We start from the raw sequence: 16,876 nt of genomic DNA on the forward strand, positions 1-16,876 counted from the left end.
TGTATATACTGTGTAAACACATCTTTATTATCTGGCCTCCTGACAAGCCATCTGCTGCAGAAACAATGGTGTGATTTAGCAGATGTTAGCACTGAATGATAAAAGCATCCATTTAGGAGGATCTTACAGCTATAGGGCAGACTGTGCAGGGTTATGTGGTGCAAAGTGGGCACACAGTCCCTATCTATAATTTGTAGTCAAAGTTGCAGGGAAATGATAAAACCATGCTATTGTGGATTTATAATTGTAGTCTCGTTTAGAAATGCAAGTAGTAATTAACTTGAAATCGGCATTATACACTAGAATTTACATTCCTGCTGGGCTTGAAATGCTATTTTAATAGCAGTTTGTTTTCCCTACATGAAATTACCTAAGGGTCTTTTGTGTTACTTCATTGTAGATGCTATTAACATTCTAAAGGAGATGAAAGAGAAGGATGTTCTTATCAAAGATTCAACAGTCTTGTCCTTTTTCCACATCCTAAATGATGCAGCCTTAAGAGGTGAAGTTGAAACAGTAAAACAGTTGCATGAAGCCATCGTGACTCTAGGGTTAGCAAAACCATCAACCACCATAAGTTCCCCATTGGTCACTCTTTATCTGGAAAAGTAAGTTAATTGAATTTTGAATTTTGAATGTTGGTATTAAAAGAAGGAATCCAATGATTTTGGGATTATACTTTGTATATGCTCTGTGGTGATGTGGATGCCTTTGGTTCCTTGCCACAGAATAAGAGGGCTTATGTGAACTAGGTAACCTTTAAAATCGCTGGCAGCCCTGGGGTCCTGTGGCTCACATCCTGTTGGAATGATCTGGTGATTTTTTTGCTGGGGCATATGATGATATTACATGGAATTGAGTCTAGTTTTTCGCAGTTTTGAACCTTACAAGTGTTAATGATTTATAGATATAAGGAAGAAGGCCCTCTGGGGCCTTTTAGTTATGCATCATGACTGTCATTCAGGTAATATTGTAGAAGCATTTCTTCAGTGCACCTTTGTCCATATGGTATCTTATTTTATTCACAAATTCTTTAGAGTTATTCTAGGTTTCATAACCATCTTAAAGATGTCTATGCATTGTGGGAAGAAGAAATTTGTTGAGAATAGGGCAAGACTAATTGAATTTTTTTCATTCCAAATGCTCATGTTGGTACCCACTTTAAAGTGTTATTTCCAATGCAAATCACAAAATCAGTCTATTCCGTTGTAATGAGTGAAGTATTTTAGGAAGATGATTATGCACACTGTATTATCTTATTTTCCAGTTTGGTTTTGTGTTTTTTGTTTTCTGTTTTGGTTTTTAATTTCCTGGATCTTACCTGTTTTTCATCTTTTCCATGGTTTAATGCAATTTGTAATCTGCTTGTTTTGTGAGTGGAGTTTTCTGGTTTTAGCATGAATGTTGCCCTCTCAGTGCCGGGAGAAAAATAAAAGATATATCTTAATGGTTGTCATATTCTTCCTAAGTTTCTGATGGTTTTTCTTTGTTTATTAAAGGGTCTAATTAATTGAATATTATGAATGGTTCAGTGTTGAATAAAAAATGTAGAATAAAAAACATCTCTTTTACTTGCTCTATGTTGGGAAATGTGTGTTTACACACACACCCACATATACATACATGTTTTATGAAATAATTTCTTTACCATCCAATTAAAAAACAGTTTTCAAGTTAGATGATTGGCTAAGTCCTCCACAATCTCAACATCACATCCTTTTATAGAAATAGTGATTCAGACAATTACTGTATTATTGAGTTCTCATATTCACAGCCAACTTTATATAGAAATCCTATAATTAACATGCTTCCCACTAGAATTTTTTGGATTGTTTAAAAGACCCATCTCTGCAAATTGCGTGTGGAGTTCTGCATAAGGATTTGAAAGAAATGGCCCAGTGCCCAGAAGAATTAGGCCCTCCTCCTCTGCTCGGCAAAAATAAAACAATTAACAGTGAAAACAAGGCCATGGTAGAAAGGCATTTTACAAATAGAAATACTTTGAAGATAGAGAAGACATAAAAGTTTTCCTAAAGAGGTCTGCAGATGGGGCTCATGAACCAAGGAGTGCTTACCCAAGTGAAAATGGAGATGGCATGGAGTTCAGATGCTACCGGGTAACATAATTGGTTGCTCTCTGCTTCCCTCTGGATTATACAGTATTCCCACTGGATTATACAATATATTCAAATATTTGTATATTCAGTACGATTTGGCTGTTCCTGTTAATTAGGCTAAAAAATCTAAATCATGATCTTTTTCTTACTGGTTTCTTACTACTTTCAGATACATATAGAAATTATTGCCTTCTGTTTTTATTTACCTACTTTTTTTTTTTTTTTGCTATCTTTGCTTTGCAGAGGCAGCTCCCATGACAAGATCTTTCAGTTTCATCTATGATAATAAAAAGACTTTTCACTGTTTTAGAATCATGAGACTAATAAAAAAGGAGATAAAGTAAATTTTGTATTTATAAAATTGCAGAAAACATTAGTGGCACTCTTAGTCGGGGGAAAAATTTACTCTGAAACTTTTTAAAACTCTTTTTTTCCCAAGTGATGGAAGATATCAAAAAGTCCACATGTATTTGATTTGATTAAATATGTCTAATCTTTAGTAATATATAATTGACCTCAGCAAGTATGGCACCATTTGAGGAATGAGCTTTACTTATTCAAATGTGAGATAAAATTATGAAAAGCATTTCAGAACATTATACAAAATCTTTGTCCTTTTATTCAAAGGCAGGCATCTTTCTGGAACGTCATTGCAAAAACTAAAGACGATATCACTTATGTATTATAATTCTGAAACAAATCCATGAGATTGAGCTTAGAAAGATTGAGCTTCTTGGAAATTCAGATCTTAGTTTGGAACTGACTTCAACATTGGGTAAAACACAGGAGAAATTATTACTATGTCAGTTCACGTTACTTGGCTAATGTAAAAAATCTGTGTGGTATGTAAATAATGTATTTGTTTTTATTCATTTGTCAAAGGAAATCCAGAGTGCTAGCAGGTTTGCAAAATTATAAAGAAGTTGGTAAACTAATCTGCTTCTGTATATTTTAATAATACTTGCATAAACAGAAAAGAAATACTCAGAGTTGAACAAAATAACTTCATATTTCATTTATATTAGATTGCTCTGTAAATCAAGTGTTTAAATGTAGTCCAAATGAATGTTATTGTAAACATTTTCTTCTGCAACTGCTTTATTTTTTTAAATATATTTCTTTTATTGAAACCATGCCTGATTCAGGGAGATGACATGGATCTTCCATATTAAGGAAGAAAGAAAGGCTTTAGAAAAGGTTAAAAGAGTTTTTGATTCATCTTTACGTTATGGTAAAGGAAGTGAAATTAATAAAATCTGGGCCATCAGATTTAGAAGCACAAAAATTTGTGTGATCAGTTTCAGCTTTACTTATTTTATAGCTGATCCATTCTGGTTTCATTGCATATGGAAAATATCTGAAGCTATTTAACTGGATTATATTGGTGCAAATGATTAAAGCAGTTTAATTTCTGCTTTTCATTGAGGATTTTTCTGTGCTGATTTGTGCTATAATCCATATGTGCACATACGCATTTCATTTAAGTGCATCGTGGACTTAAGTACATCATCATCCTCCCAGAACTCTTGCTAAATCAAATCCTAAATTCTTTAAAGAGGTCATAATTTCTGTAAGATAACCTATGGCACTGTGAGTTTTAAAACTCACTGTAACACTTCAGTGTGTTACATAAAATGGGAAATATACTGGCTAATCTGTCATACCTCCCCTTCTTCGATTTTAGCTTCTTCATTTATACTGTTTACTTTTATTTTTTATGGGAATGCTTACCTTCTAGAGTAAAACTTTTTGTGCTGAAAAGAAATTAAGAAGGTTTGGCTCTTTTACTCCATTATTGCAATTAAGAATTTAGCATCATCAGTGCCAGAGGACAAAAGTGGTTCATTTGCCCTAGGGGGACAGGACAGTGATAAGATGATTTTTTGTCAAGGATCATTGGGTCGTAATTAAGTTACATTCATGGCTATTGCTTTTTGAAGGATGATTGGTAAATGACAGGCTTCATGTGCTTAGTCCGGACAATGTTCAGTAGGGTTTTTCTCCCTCTGTCAGAAAATCCTGTTGAGCCTGATAATGTAAATGTGGCATTTTATTCTGAACAAAAGAGCAGGGAAATGAGCTATCTTGTCTAATCATTCAGTTGTTTAACACCGACTTCCAGTTTAGACTCAATTGGCTGGAAAGCACTTGACATGTGAAGTTAGTGCTGTTCGGAACGCATGTTTGAGTAAATTTTAAAGTAAGTGACAGCTAAATTGTACCTAGGGAAATTACAAAGCCTTCAACACAGTTAATTTTTGGGGGAGGATTAGTTGTAATTGCAACACCGGTCTCCTTGAAGATTTCTCATTTATAGATGATGAGCAGAAAAAACATTTAGCTCTTTCAAGGGCTGGTTTTCTTAACAGAATAATTTTTATAAAGATGATGGTTTTTCTTGAATTGATTTTTTCCCCATACTGAACATCCGCTTAAGATTTATAGAATAGTTTGTTTTTTGGGTATGAGGGTTTTTACCCTCCTTGTTTTAAACTTTATTTGCTCCTCCAAAGCCTTTCTTGTTTCTATTGATTTCAGATTTGAAAGCGTTTCAATCAGTAAGCTCTTCAGGTCAATTGCCACTTCACTAACACTTTGTGCAAAATGTTGAAGCACTTTGTTCCAATTAAAAATCAATATTTGTCATCTTTTTTGTTGTTTAAATTAAGTATCCTTCCTGCATTGGAAAGTTATTTGCTATAAGTAAGGAGGCTATGTTTAAAGCTGCTGATATGTGAATAGATACTTGTCACGGTTCTTGTTTTAACAATTCAAGATCATATGAAGCACATTCATAATTTTTAGTTATTTGTGTTGAGGAATTTGTTTGAGCTATATGAGCTTTTTTTCATGGTACATTTAAGTAGATATTTTCATGATGGGTGGATGCATCATATGAATGTATTTCCAGGAAGCTTACGTAGTGTTTGTTTTTCTGTCAGTGACATTATAGCAAACTTTAATTTCAAAATAAGGATTTACTGAAACAAGAGGTAACATCAGATTTGCCATATGTACTACAGGTTTGCCTTTTTGGATGTTCCTCCATGTAGTATTGAGAGATGACAATTTTAGTTTATTATAAGGTCATGTTCCCTTAAAACAGGAATTACAGATTCTAGAATGAATTTTTTTAATTAAATTCAGTTTTATTGAAATATATTCACATGCCATACAGTCATCCATGGTGTACAATCAGCTGTTCACAGTACCATCATATAGTTATGCATTCATCACCTCAATCTATTTTTGAATATTTTCCTTACATCAGAAAGAATCAGAATCAGAGTAAAAAAAATAAAAGTAAAAAAGAACACCCAAATCATCCACCCCATCCCATCCTATTTTTCATTTAGTTTTTGTCCCCATTATTCTACTCATCCATCCATACACTAGTTAAAGGGAGTGTGATCCACAATCACACTGTCACCCCTTGTAACCTACAATGTTATACAGTCATCTTCAGGAGTCCAGACTGCTGGGTTGGAGTTTGATAGTTTCAGGTATTTACGTCTAGCTATTCCAATACATCTAGAATGAATTTTAATGTGAGCCAAATAAGTCCGTTCAGTTTAATAAATGGAACTCTTTTTTTAAGTGTTCAGATTGCTTACTGGACTGAGTCTATATTTATATCTATATTTATTTATTTATTTTTAAATTTAGAATTATAGAGTCTTTTTTCCCCTGTTCTGCTTTTATTTTGTAGGCTAACAAAATTTTGGTAAAGTTTATATTAAGTTAACTTGCATAAATTAAAATATACTTTAAAAATTTTTTATTAGTATATATAGTTTTATTCATGCTAATCATTTTATGTATTCTATTGAAAAAATTTGGGAGGGGTCTTGTCTTTGAAAATACAGGGTTTTTTTAGAGATAGTAGTGTGTTGTAGAGCTGATTTTCTTTGTGTTATTGGAGGCTTTGTGAAAGTACAGTGAATCAATTTTTATCAGGAATGGACTTTTAAATGTGACCCATTTGTGGATAAAGCTTTAAAAATATGCATGTATACTGAAATAAGCATGGAATCAAAGTTTGAATCCAGAAGTAATCTTATCAACAAGATTTCTTCAAAGAATTATTGATATTTTGGAGTAGGGTTTTAAATTATAAAAAGGAAATCCTAGATTCACTTTATGTCAAAGAAGCTAGAATACACAATGTTTGGTAAAAGTGTTGCCCTACATTTTTGGTATAAAGGGGTTCCCACATTTCTCCTTTTGATATTTTGCTGCTCTTACTGATTTCATCCTGCCTAATAAAATTGATATTTTCACTTTTTATGCCCCTTTACCAAATCTTGGATGATTTTCTCTACTGGTGCCAACTTATTTGAGTAGACGAAGCTAACTAATAGCACAAATTCATACAACTTCACAGTATTAAAAGTGGGAGGAAACCCCAAGTTCCTTGAGTTCAGCCACCATGAGAATCTATTTTTCATCACTTTTGGAAATGTATCACGTTGCTTCTGTTCAGCTACAGGTAGTATTTATCAATTGGGATTGAAATCCAGAAGTCATGATATGAAAGATTAATGATGACATAACATTATGTGAGGAATGTAAATTTTTATCTCTTTTTAAAGTGATATTAACTGCAAGTTAGAATGTAGGTAATAGGAATTTAATAAAACTGGTCATTTAGTTCATTTCTATCTTCAGTGCACTTTGTATGAAGTGTTTCATTACAGATTTCTAATTCATTTTGTTAACAATCTGAGACAGGTGGCATTTGTATTTCAAATTAACAAATATATGAATTATTTTCATTTTGCTATTTTTGTCTTTTCTGTTGTTGTTCTGAGCACGTATAATCTTCAGAAGCATACATTTGCAGACCAAAGACTATTAGCATGTCTCTTTGATTGACAAGACAATTATACATTCATTTATTGATAGCTTTGACCTAATGTAGGGTAAATACAATTGAGACAATACTATTCCAGTTTAGGAATTGATCTGAAAAAGCAAATCTTGTTGCTTCAAAAAAATCAGTTATGTGTTAGTTTTGCCTTTAAAAGGGGGTTAGTAGTTTTCCATTAACTGGAATTGTAAAAGGCGATAACTGAACTCGTGTCTGAAGCAAGGGAAAATACTGATTATATAAAGCTTTATATCATATGTGGTAGCTACTGTAGCATTTCTCTTGCATGACAGTAATCTAGCCTGCAACATCTACTTGCGGTTTTGAAATTAACCTGTAATTTAGTCTTCACCCCAAATGACAAAAATTCAAATGACTCTGTGGGGTGCCAGAAGATGCACTGTAAACAGGGCTTAGGAAGGGGATAAGGTAGAGATCCATCAGGATAGGCTCATTTTCACTATGTCAGTATTACTGCAGTAAAATTAACACTTCTTCATTGTATGTTACTTTTTAGTAGAGCTTAAAACCTTAATCTAGATAAAATAGTAATTCAGTCTAGGGCAACATAACATTCGTATAATAGACAAAAATGTTAGGGCTTTAACAGGAAATAAAAAGACTTTTTTCCTTTTGAAAACTGTTGGGGGTATGAAAAAATACTGTTTTCTCCATAAGGGTTCTTCTTATTAGTTGTACGTTGGTCCTTGTTTCTCACCATCCTTCTTTCTTTATATATTTCATTCTCTCTTTTCAAGAATCTTCCAATTTCTTACCACAAATAATACCACCTTTTTTAAGGTAAACAAATAACAGTGCTTTTAATAGAGCATAATATATAATTAGATGTACTGAACTGAAAGTGGGAAATCCGGGGTTCAGGTGCCAGAGCCTTGTTCTGTATACTGAGTGGCCTCAGGCAAATAAATCAATATGTAGATGCCTCGGTTTCCTCATCTATTTAAAAATAAAGGAAGGCGGTGTGTCAAGTTGGATCAATAATCTCTACAGCTCTTCCCAGCTCTTCTTATATTTTAGAGCAGTATTTCTCATATTTGTCATTTTTCCTTTTAAAGGAAAAAAAGTACTTTTCAAGGACCCACAAGAATATTTTTGCTCACTCTTATTTAAGAAACTGTGACTTAATGAAAATATCTTTTTATTTTTTCTTCTCACCACATAAGAGAAGACTTGTCTTTGTAACTTGTAATCATTTTTAAAAGCTCACCCTCTAATAAGGGTTCTAGTTCTAGAATTCACTAACACAAGAATATACTCTTCAACAGTAAGCTATATAACGTGAATTCTGAGCTTATTTTCCTACTTATCTCAGAAAGGTGGCAGTATGCAAGAGTATGATAAAAAATTTGAAAACTGTTTGAAAATTCCTTCATAGCTAGTGATAGTAATTTAGTAGTTTTCCAAATCTGAAAATATTGAGGACCATAGAAGCACATAAGTAATTGGAAAAGATATTTCACAATAGTCCTTGCTTTTAGAAATAATGCATTCTTATAGCAGCTTATTTCATAAAATTGGATTTTATTTATAATAAAATCAGAGCATGCCTTCATCTATTTGGACTTTTTAAAAGTACCATTTAGCAAGCTGAGTAAAAAAGGAAGCAGGGAAAAGAGGGAACTGCTAATGACATCTGAACCCTGAACATTCATGTATGAGGGTTGCTTCTCTTACTTTTATTTCCATTGTTACTTTGTGGTTTTCTGCTCAGTTATGTACAGTTTGATTGATCAGTGTACATGTTTCTAAACCATTACTGAAAGCCTAAAGTGCATTAGATTTATTTGTTGTTTATTTTTCAATGTTTCCAAGGGATGACTTACCTGCTGCTCTTGAAGTTGCCATTGATTGCTGTGAAAAGTATAAAATATTACCAAGAATTCATGATATCTTATGCAAACTGATAGAGAAAGGCAACACTGATCTAATTCAGAAAGGTTAGTCACCTTCTAATATCTTAATGTAGGTTTTTTTTCCCCTTCTATTTGATCTTAATTGTTACCTGTGAAAAGAAAACAGGAAGCAAACACATACAGAGAAACTTCATCACACTTCTGAACTGAAAAGAAAAAATTGGGGATTTTTAATATTATAAATGTCTTTGATTTTAATAACTGTTCATTTTAAAAAGTGACCCCTCTATTATTTTTGTGCTCTCCTTCTTGGTGATCTCCCTTTGTGAGGATTTTTTTCACTTGTATCCCCACCAGTTCTCTTTGAAGCTAGTTTTAGGTACTTAATGCCCATACATGTATCCTGTTAGCTAATGAATATGACAGAAAATTGGTTGATATAGCTATAATTTTTTACTTATTCTAAATATTTGTTTTTAAGCTATTTTCTTATATTTGCTCAGAAATTCATTTGATACTGTGGTTTTATGTATTTTTTTTCCTTCTAATATTTTTCTTCTCTCCTCTCTAGCGATGGACTTTGTAAGCCAAGAACAAGGTGAAATGACGATGTTCTATGATCTCTTCTTTGCCTTTCTGCAAACAGGAAATTACAAAGAGGCCAAGAAGATCATTGAGGTGTGGTTTTTACTACAGTATTCTAATTGTACAGCTATTTAGATTCTTAATTAGAATACATTTAAAATTTTTAACCTTTAATTACACTTGTTCTGATTTATGTTAATAGAATTCAGTTCCAATAATGGGGGGAAAAATCGGCCTGCTTCTTTATTGTATATAATTACAGTTCAGAAAAGGCAGTCTGGTTGTATATTGAATTTGTTTTCTCACTTTGTTAAATTCACTGTTATATATCAAAATTATATTTGCATATTAAATCTTGGATTGTGGAACAATTAAATTAAACTGGCATTCCTGGGTGTAAAGTTGCTAATCCTCTTTTCCAAGGAATTCTTTGTTCTTAAAAGCAGTGGAATTTAATTTGCTGCAGACCATGCTCAGATTTATTTGTAATACTTGTCTACAAGTTAATCAGCCAAAAAAGTGCTGTCTGCAACTGTTTGGCATTTAATTTAAATTTTCTTTTTCTTTTCTTTTCTTATTTTTTTTTTTAACTCTAGTAAGCAGCTTATGGGAAGTGGTAGGTACAAACCTGGCCTATTTAGGATTAGTATATTTTATCTAGGCTTGATTGAAATTTTGCTTACTGTAATTGATAAGTTAGAGGGCAACTATGAAGTCTTTCCAAGTTGTGATTAATTTGTTGTTCAGTAATTCTGTGACCACTAAAATTAAAAAATAAAAAATAAATCCATAGAAGATGGGCCTGTTGCCTTAAGGAAAAAGCGTTTCATGTGATTCAAATTGTGAACTTATCAAATAGGGCAGGCACCAGCCTTCTCTCAGATCTCATTTTGCCTTTATTCTATACCTCTTCCCAAAAAACCCCTGGTGGATAGGATGCTAAGATAATGTTTTGCTTATTATTTGTATATTAATGGCTGCTTATCAAGAAATAGAAAATTTAGGCACACAACTCAGAAAATCATTATTGTTTCTCCTGATGATTTTCAAGAAAGAGAGAAGTCCAGTATGGGAAAGGAGGACTGTGAAATTAATTCAGAACTTTCTTCTCTTTCTGTCTGTCTTTTGACTCAGTGTACCCCCTTTTCAGAGGGCAGTGGGGCATGGTATCTGGACAGGTGCTTCTGTAGCTCAAGTGGTTCATTTGTGTTTTCTGGAAAATGAAAACACAAATGTGACATGCATGAACCTTATGCTAAGCATCATATTGTAAATTATATGAGGTAGTCATATAATTCACAATATGTTCCTGAAAAAATGAGGGGAACTGTCTGCCTGTTGAGTTCCATTGCTGTTGATGCATGGTGTCAGGAAAGTGCTGATGAGAGTAGAAATGAAGCTCAGGTGTTCAGATAATAGTTGTCAGAGGTGCTACAGAAGGAAATCATGTATCTCCCTTTATCTAATAAGCAAGGCATAATAGAAACAACCAAAGGCACCAGAATCAGTTCTCCTTTTACCATCTGCTTGCTTGTGTGACAATGGACAAGTTACTAAACCTTTCTAAGCTTCCATTTCCTCATCTGTTAAAGGAAATATAGTATCTGTCTTTGAGATTTGATCACATAATGCATGTAAAGCAGCTTGCATGCTTCTTGGATTATGGTAGGTGATCAGTAAATGTAAATTCTCTTTGTCCCTTAAAGGTAGTGATTGTGTTGTCTTCTTTGACTACCTCATGTAATTCACAATATGATGCTTAGCATAAAGTTCATGCATGTCACATGAATAGGGAAGAGAAGATTGCTGCCTCTTAATTACTTTCTGAGTTTTGCCACCTTACAATATCATTAAGGGTAGTGGTTTAGGAATGGCTATCTACTGATAACAGAATTTTCACAGTAGGTGTATACAAAATTGTATAAGAGGTAAGGAATAACTTCACAGAACTCCTGCAGTACTCTAGGGTAGGATAGCAAGGTGTGAGACTATCCTGAAGTACCTTTTCAGTTGTGGTTTTTTTTATGGTTAATTGGAGGGGAATTAAAGATGTATCGTTTAGGTGGGAACTTGATGTTTTCACCATTAAAATCCAAGACTTGGGAGGTTTCTCTTATAGTTTTCTAAGGATTCTTAAAAATGCAAAAAAGTAATCAAAATTAATAAAGCAAGACCATATGAGCATACATCAGAATCTTATAAGTACTGAGCAATATTTTTATCATTCCCAAAAGCAATAGTGTCTTGACAATGGGTAGATTCACTACAGTTGAATTTCCAAAGCTAAATATACACTAGAACTTGTTTATTTTTGAAGCACTGTGGGAGATCACGAGAGGAAACAGTCATAACAATGCTCACATTAAAGGAAGAAAGATAGAGGCAAGATCCGATGTGTAGTCTATTCTCTTTTCTTTTAAAGATGGGCCAGTATACTTATATTACATATTATATGTAAGACAGTAAGTTCAACATCGTCTTTTATTTTATTTATACACATGGGTTATTGCAGGAAGGTGGAATTATAGTGGTATTTTCTTTTTTACTTTTTGTATTTTCTGTTTTTATGAGCACATGTATTTTTAGAAAAAAATGTTACTTTCTTCCCAAGAAGACAAAAGAGATGAGAGAAAAGTGAATCCAACTAAGTTTAAATCCTCAAGTAGCTAATATGATGCTCCTTGAACATGAGATTAATATGTGAAGATAGCCAGCCACATACCACGTGGTTTATAGTAGTAAAGATTGGAATAAAACCCAGACCTCCTGAGTAGTTCAACTTCCCTTTTGCTAGAATTTATGGTAAAATGAGATTGTATTGCTCTGAACAAAAAATTGACCTTATTAAAGTCATGAACTTTTTTGGGTAATTCATTCTGTGTTTCAAGACCAGACATTAAATCCAGGGAGAGATGATAAATGCAAATATGAAAAGTTAAACAGTGGTATAAAATGTTAAATAACCATATAAAGGTCTCTTTAAAGAAATGTAGTATTTAATTTTGGCCTTAGCCCTCTGGGTAGTTTAGTAATTACTTATTGTGTGCTTGGCATATGCTAGGCAGTGCTATGCTTTCCGGATTCAAACACAAAGATGAGTACAATTTTGCATTAAACTTCGCATTTCTTACTCTAACTTCTTCTGAGGTCCAAACCTAGATTACCAGCTAGACAGTATAACTAGTATTGGTAACACTTTTATACGTCTCAAATGGTTTTCATGTACATCGTTATAGGAACCTCAACAAAACTCTGAGAAGAAATTAGGGCAAAGTGACGTTCAGAGAATGGGTTGTGTAGCTTGTTGGAATTTGAAGTCAGGTCCCTCATTTTACATTTTTCTTTCGATTTCCCTACACCATCTCTATGTCTATGATCTCCTGACCTCTCAATATCTGAACTATCAAAATAACTCATCCTTTCTCCAAAATTATTCTTTCTTGACTTTTGGGGGGGCTACTGTCTAACAGGTCATTAAAGCTTAAATCTCTAAATCACGTTTAACTGTCTTTATATCTGCTGTTTCCCTTCCAATCCCTCTCCATTCACTACACTACAACCAGAGTAAATTTGCTGGCTCCTCACTTGAGAAGCTCCCCACCCACCCCCTTTTCTAATGGCTTTTGATTTAAGACCAAAAGTTTGGATTACAGTGATCTTCCAATCTTTGTTACTCTTCCCTTTGTTCTTTACTAGATCAAATTCAGTGCTTATCCCCGTTTGCCTTTTTTTAATAAGCCAGGATAGATCTTACATATACAGACCAGATTTTAGAACGAGTTTTTTGGCTTTTGGTTTTTTTGTGGGTAGTTTTTCCTGACCTCCCAAATTCCAAGAAATGTCAGTTCTCTTACAAATTCATACCCCCTCTCCCATGAATTATTTTACTTAGTGTCTCCTGTAATACCTGGTTAAGTGGATCATATTTAGTTATGATAGTTAGACTTGTTCAGCCATATCTTCCTCATTATTAGGCATGATCTTTAAATCTGCTTCTGAAGATTTTAAAGAAAAGGACAAATGTTGAAAGATTTAACAAGTGCCTTAATACCCATTTTCCTCCCTTGTTATCCTAGTTATAGGGTTAAATAATTGGGTTAAGTGTTTTTTGTTTACTTGTTTGTTCTTTTTCCCCCTTCATACTGCTACCATTAATGCTACTAGCATGAAGACTTAAGGCTAGGGTGGTTTATTGTTGTGCTTTTTGGTGTTTTTTCATTTCCAGCAGTAGTGGCAAGAAAAAAACAGGTTTAAATTTCTATTCTTTGGGTTAAACTTAAAATGATCTTCCTTGAGGTAGTTTGAAATACAGGAGAATCTTCATTTCTTTTCACTTTATAAGATCATAATTACTTGATAAATATTTTTAGCAGTATTTATAGAAGCTTATTATGATACTACCAAATTTACATCAGAGTAACATACAGAAATTAGGGAAAAGTAATGAAAATGACTTTTGATTTTGGAGTACCTTTTTTTTTTTACAAGTGACCTAGTTCTGAATCGCAACTGTAGAAAATGTGTTTTGAAGCACAGTAACCCAGGTGAAAACAAAGATGACTTATAATACAATATAATAAAATAAAATAACAAATATAATTATTATAATATTATTTTATATTCATTGACCGTTAAATAGATTGTATGTAGCAAAAAGCAGAAAAACTTAAGAGATTAGGTCACTATTTTAATTAAGTGCTTATTAACTGGTTTTTGATAAATTATACTTACATCCCAATTAAAATTCTCTTCTTCTGTTTTTATTATATGTTCTTTCTATTTCTGCTTTTAGCTTGCAGTGTTTAAGATTTAATAAGATGTCAAGAGATAAGCCAGAAATGTAGACTATTACAGAAGCCTAAGAGATTTAGTTAATCTGACCTAGATGTTCTTTTGATGATTGAGATTCATATGTGAAAACACTTCTCAATTTCAAAATGAACCATAGGAATAGCTGCTGTATAAGTCAGCTATTCTGCTAGTGGCAGGCAGATTAGTCAGCTGCAAACAAGAGGAGCTTGCCATAAATTTGTGCCATTTAGCTCATTGCCATTGGATCAGCAATAATATTGAAAATTGCAAGTGAAGGTAGCCTTTGCATTTGGCTGTGTTCTAAAGAGGATTATCTATTTTTTCAAGGGTTTTTTGTATATATTGATATTGGTTTCATTTTTTAATGTAGTGCATGTATAAGAAAACATACTGTAAGAAAATCCTTGAGTAGAAATTGTGTTCAAATGTATTTGTTAATGATATTTAAGAATATATTTCAGTGATTAATTTATTTGACATCTATTTTTGTTTACCAAAATATGGAATCTTAAACAATAAAAAATGGGACTCTCATACAGCTCCTACTTTCCCAATTTTTCTGTCATTCTACCAAAGCTGCAAGATGGTAGTTTCTTTTTTCAGTTGTTAATTTAACATTGTACAATGTTAATTAAAAATAATAATAATGGGGACCTATAAATAAGAGATCAGATTCAAGGGATACCTGGTTTCATCTACAGCTGAGCAGAGAGAGCAGTAAAGGTACCTCCTCTAGACTTTGAGCAGCCAGGGCTAATGAGCATGTAGTTTTCTTATCATAATGCTGTGATTGAAATGTAGTATTTAATAATGAAGCCCTCTTACAGATGATGAAAATACTATAGTTAGAGTGACAAATCCTTGGAATTATGTTGAAGTGGTTTGTCTTTTATTCCAATATCTAAAATTGTAAAATAATCACTTTGAAGCCAGTTATTGACTGAAACTTAGTAATTCCTAGTTGAGTATATAACATACGTTTCATTGATTGAAGTAAAGTAAGACTATGAAGAAATTTTAAGTACTTACTTGCTTTATCCTTTAAACATTTAGTTTTAAGTCCTAGGTAGGCATTTGTGTAATCATTAGTATACTTTTATTACTGTAAATTTTAAAACAGTACTAAAAAGCATGTTTCTTTTAAAAATCCACTGTTTTATTGTTTTTATTGTTTTGACAATTGAAGTGTTAATAATTCTGCATAACGCATTATTAAGATTTGTCTCCTGAGTTTGTTGGCATCTCTGAAGAGTATGTGTGTGTGGGGGGGGTGGTGCATGTGTTTAATTTTACGTATTTTGGAGTTATTTGGTTCATTGTGTCAAGGATTTATTTTCAAACTGAAGAAAGCTTAACCATTTTATTAATAAAGGATTATGGAATAAACATTGACCTGCAAAGCAGCATTTTGAAATAATCCGAATCTTCTTCTAGACATGGGTTACATACAGGCTGCATTTTATGCTCTGTTCTAATCTTAATTAAAGGTCTTTGATAACTGTGGGATTAAGTTACAGGTTTCTTTCAGTATATAGGTTGGGGAAGGAGGCAGTGAATTCATTAGAGGAAAAACCGTCTACCTTTGAGGAAAAATTAACATTTAGCTGAAAACTTACCTTGTGTGCTATATGATTATTGTGTTTTACAGACTCCAGGCATTAGAGCTCGCCCTACAAGACTTCAGTGGTTTTCTGATAGATGTATTTCAAGTAACCAGGTTGGTATTTAATTTCTTATGTCTTAAGCACCTAAAACTGAGTAGAAAGCAGGTGTCCAGCATGTCATGTGCAATTGGGGATGTCAGGGGATATATAACATTATGGAAAAAATGTTATTTTGGTTGTTTTCTAAATAAACAATAGCTTAGTTCATGTTCCTGAGGTGCAGTAGAATCTCTAAAAATTTTAACTTCGTCCCTGAAGATTTTAACTTGTGTTATTCTAGTCGCTGATTTTGGCAGGGTAACCATGTTTCCTTGGCAGTTTAAACCTGCATTAGTCCTTAGTGACTAGAATTGTTACTTGATGGAGCCCATTGGAATTTCTTCTTAACCTCTCCTCCAGTGTGGGTATCTGTTCACATCCTGCCAAGTAAAAGCCATAGGGAAGAGGGGTATAACATTTAGGTGGAGGAGTGTTTTCATTTACTCATTGGCTTCTCCTCACCATGTCTTCTACCCCAAATGCCTTTGTAGTCTTTAAAATGCACCTTCTTGGAGGGTCCCTCAGCTATCTGGATAAGTATTCATGTTGTATTCTCAACTCCAAGGGATCCTTTGGCCCTTTTACTTTTGAAATAAAGCTGATTTGCTGTTTGGGTGATGCCAGTTTGAAGGATTATTCAACTGAGATTTGTCAACTGTAAAATATGTTTTTTACATAATCTAGAGCCATCTGTTTTATCTTATTTTTAAGGTTGAAACCCTGGAAAAATTAGTGGAGCTGACACAGAAACTATTTGAATGTGACAGAGACAAGATGTACTACAATCTGCTAAGACTGTATAGTAAGTGATAAGACTATTCCTCATGTGTTCATTTTGAGATATTTATTGATTCTTTTGAAGGCAGTGGCAGGAAAGGAGTTATCAGGCTTTAGGAAGCTCCAGGATTGTCAAAT

At 33.2% G+C, this 16,876-nt stretch overlaps 1 protein-coding gene across 2 annotated transcripts in view; it reads left to right on the top strand.

The window, feature by feature from the left end:
* LRPPRC (leucine rich pentatricopeptide repeat containing) overlaps positions 1–16,876 on the top strand; it is a 105,137-nt gene that overhangs the window by 56,032 nt on the left and 32,229 nt on the right. For both annotated transcript variants that reach the window (XM_037806558.1, XM_037806559.1), the window contains exons 23-27: positions 401–608; positions 8,821–8,945; positions 9,433–9,539; positions 15,907–15,975; positions 16,673–16,763. In XM_037806558.1, the coding sequence (XP_037662486.1) occupies positions 401–608; positions 8,821–8,945; positions 9,433–9,539; positions 15,907–15,975; positions 16,673–16,763 (600 nt within the window). The remainder of the gene's footprint in view (positions 1–400; positions 609–8,820; positions 8,946–9,432; positions 9,540–15,906; positions 15,976–16,672; positions 16,764–16,876) is intronic.

The sequence above is a fragment of the Choloepus didactylus genome, chromosome 17 (assembly GCF_015220235.1).
Source record: "Choloepus didactylus isolate mChoDid1 chromosome 17, mChoDid1.pri, whole genome shotgun sequence".
NCBI lineage: Eukaryota > Metazoa > Chordata > Mammalia > Pilosa > Megalonychidae > Choloepus > Choloepus didactylus.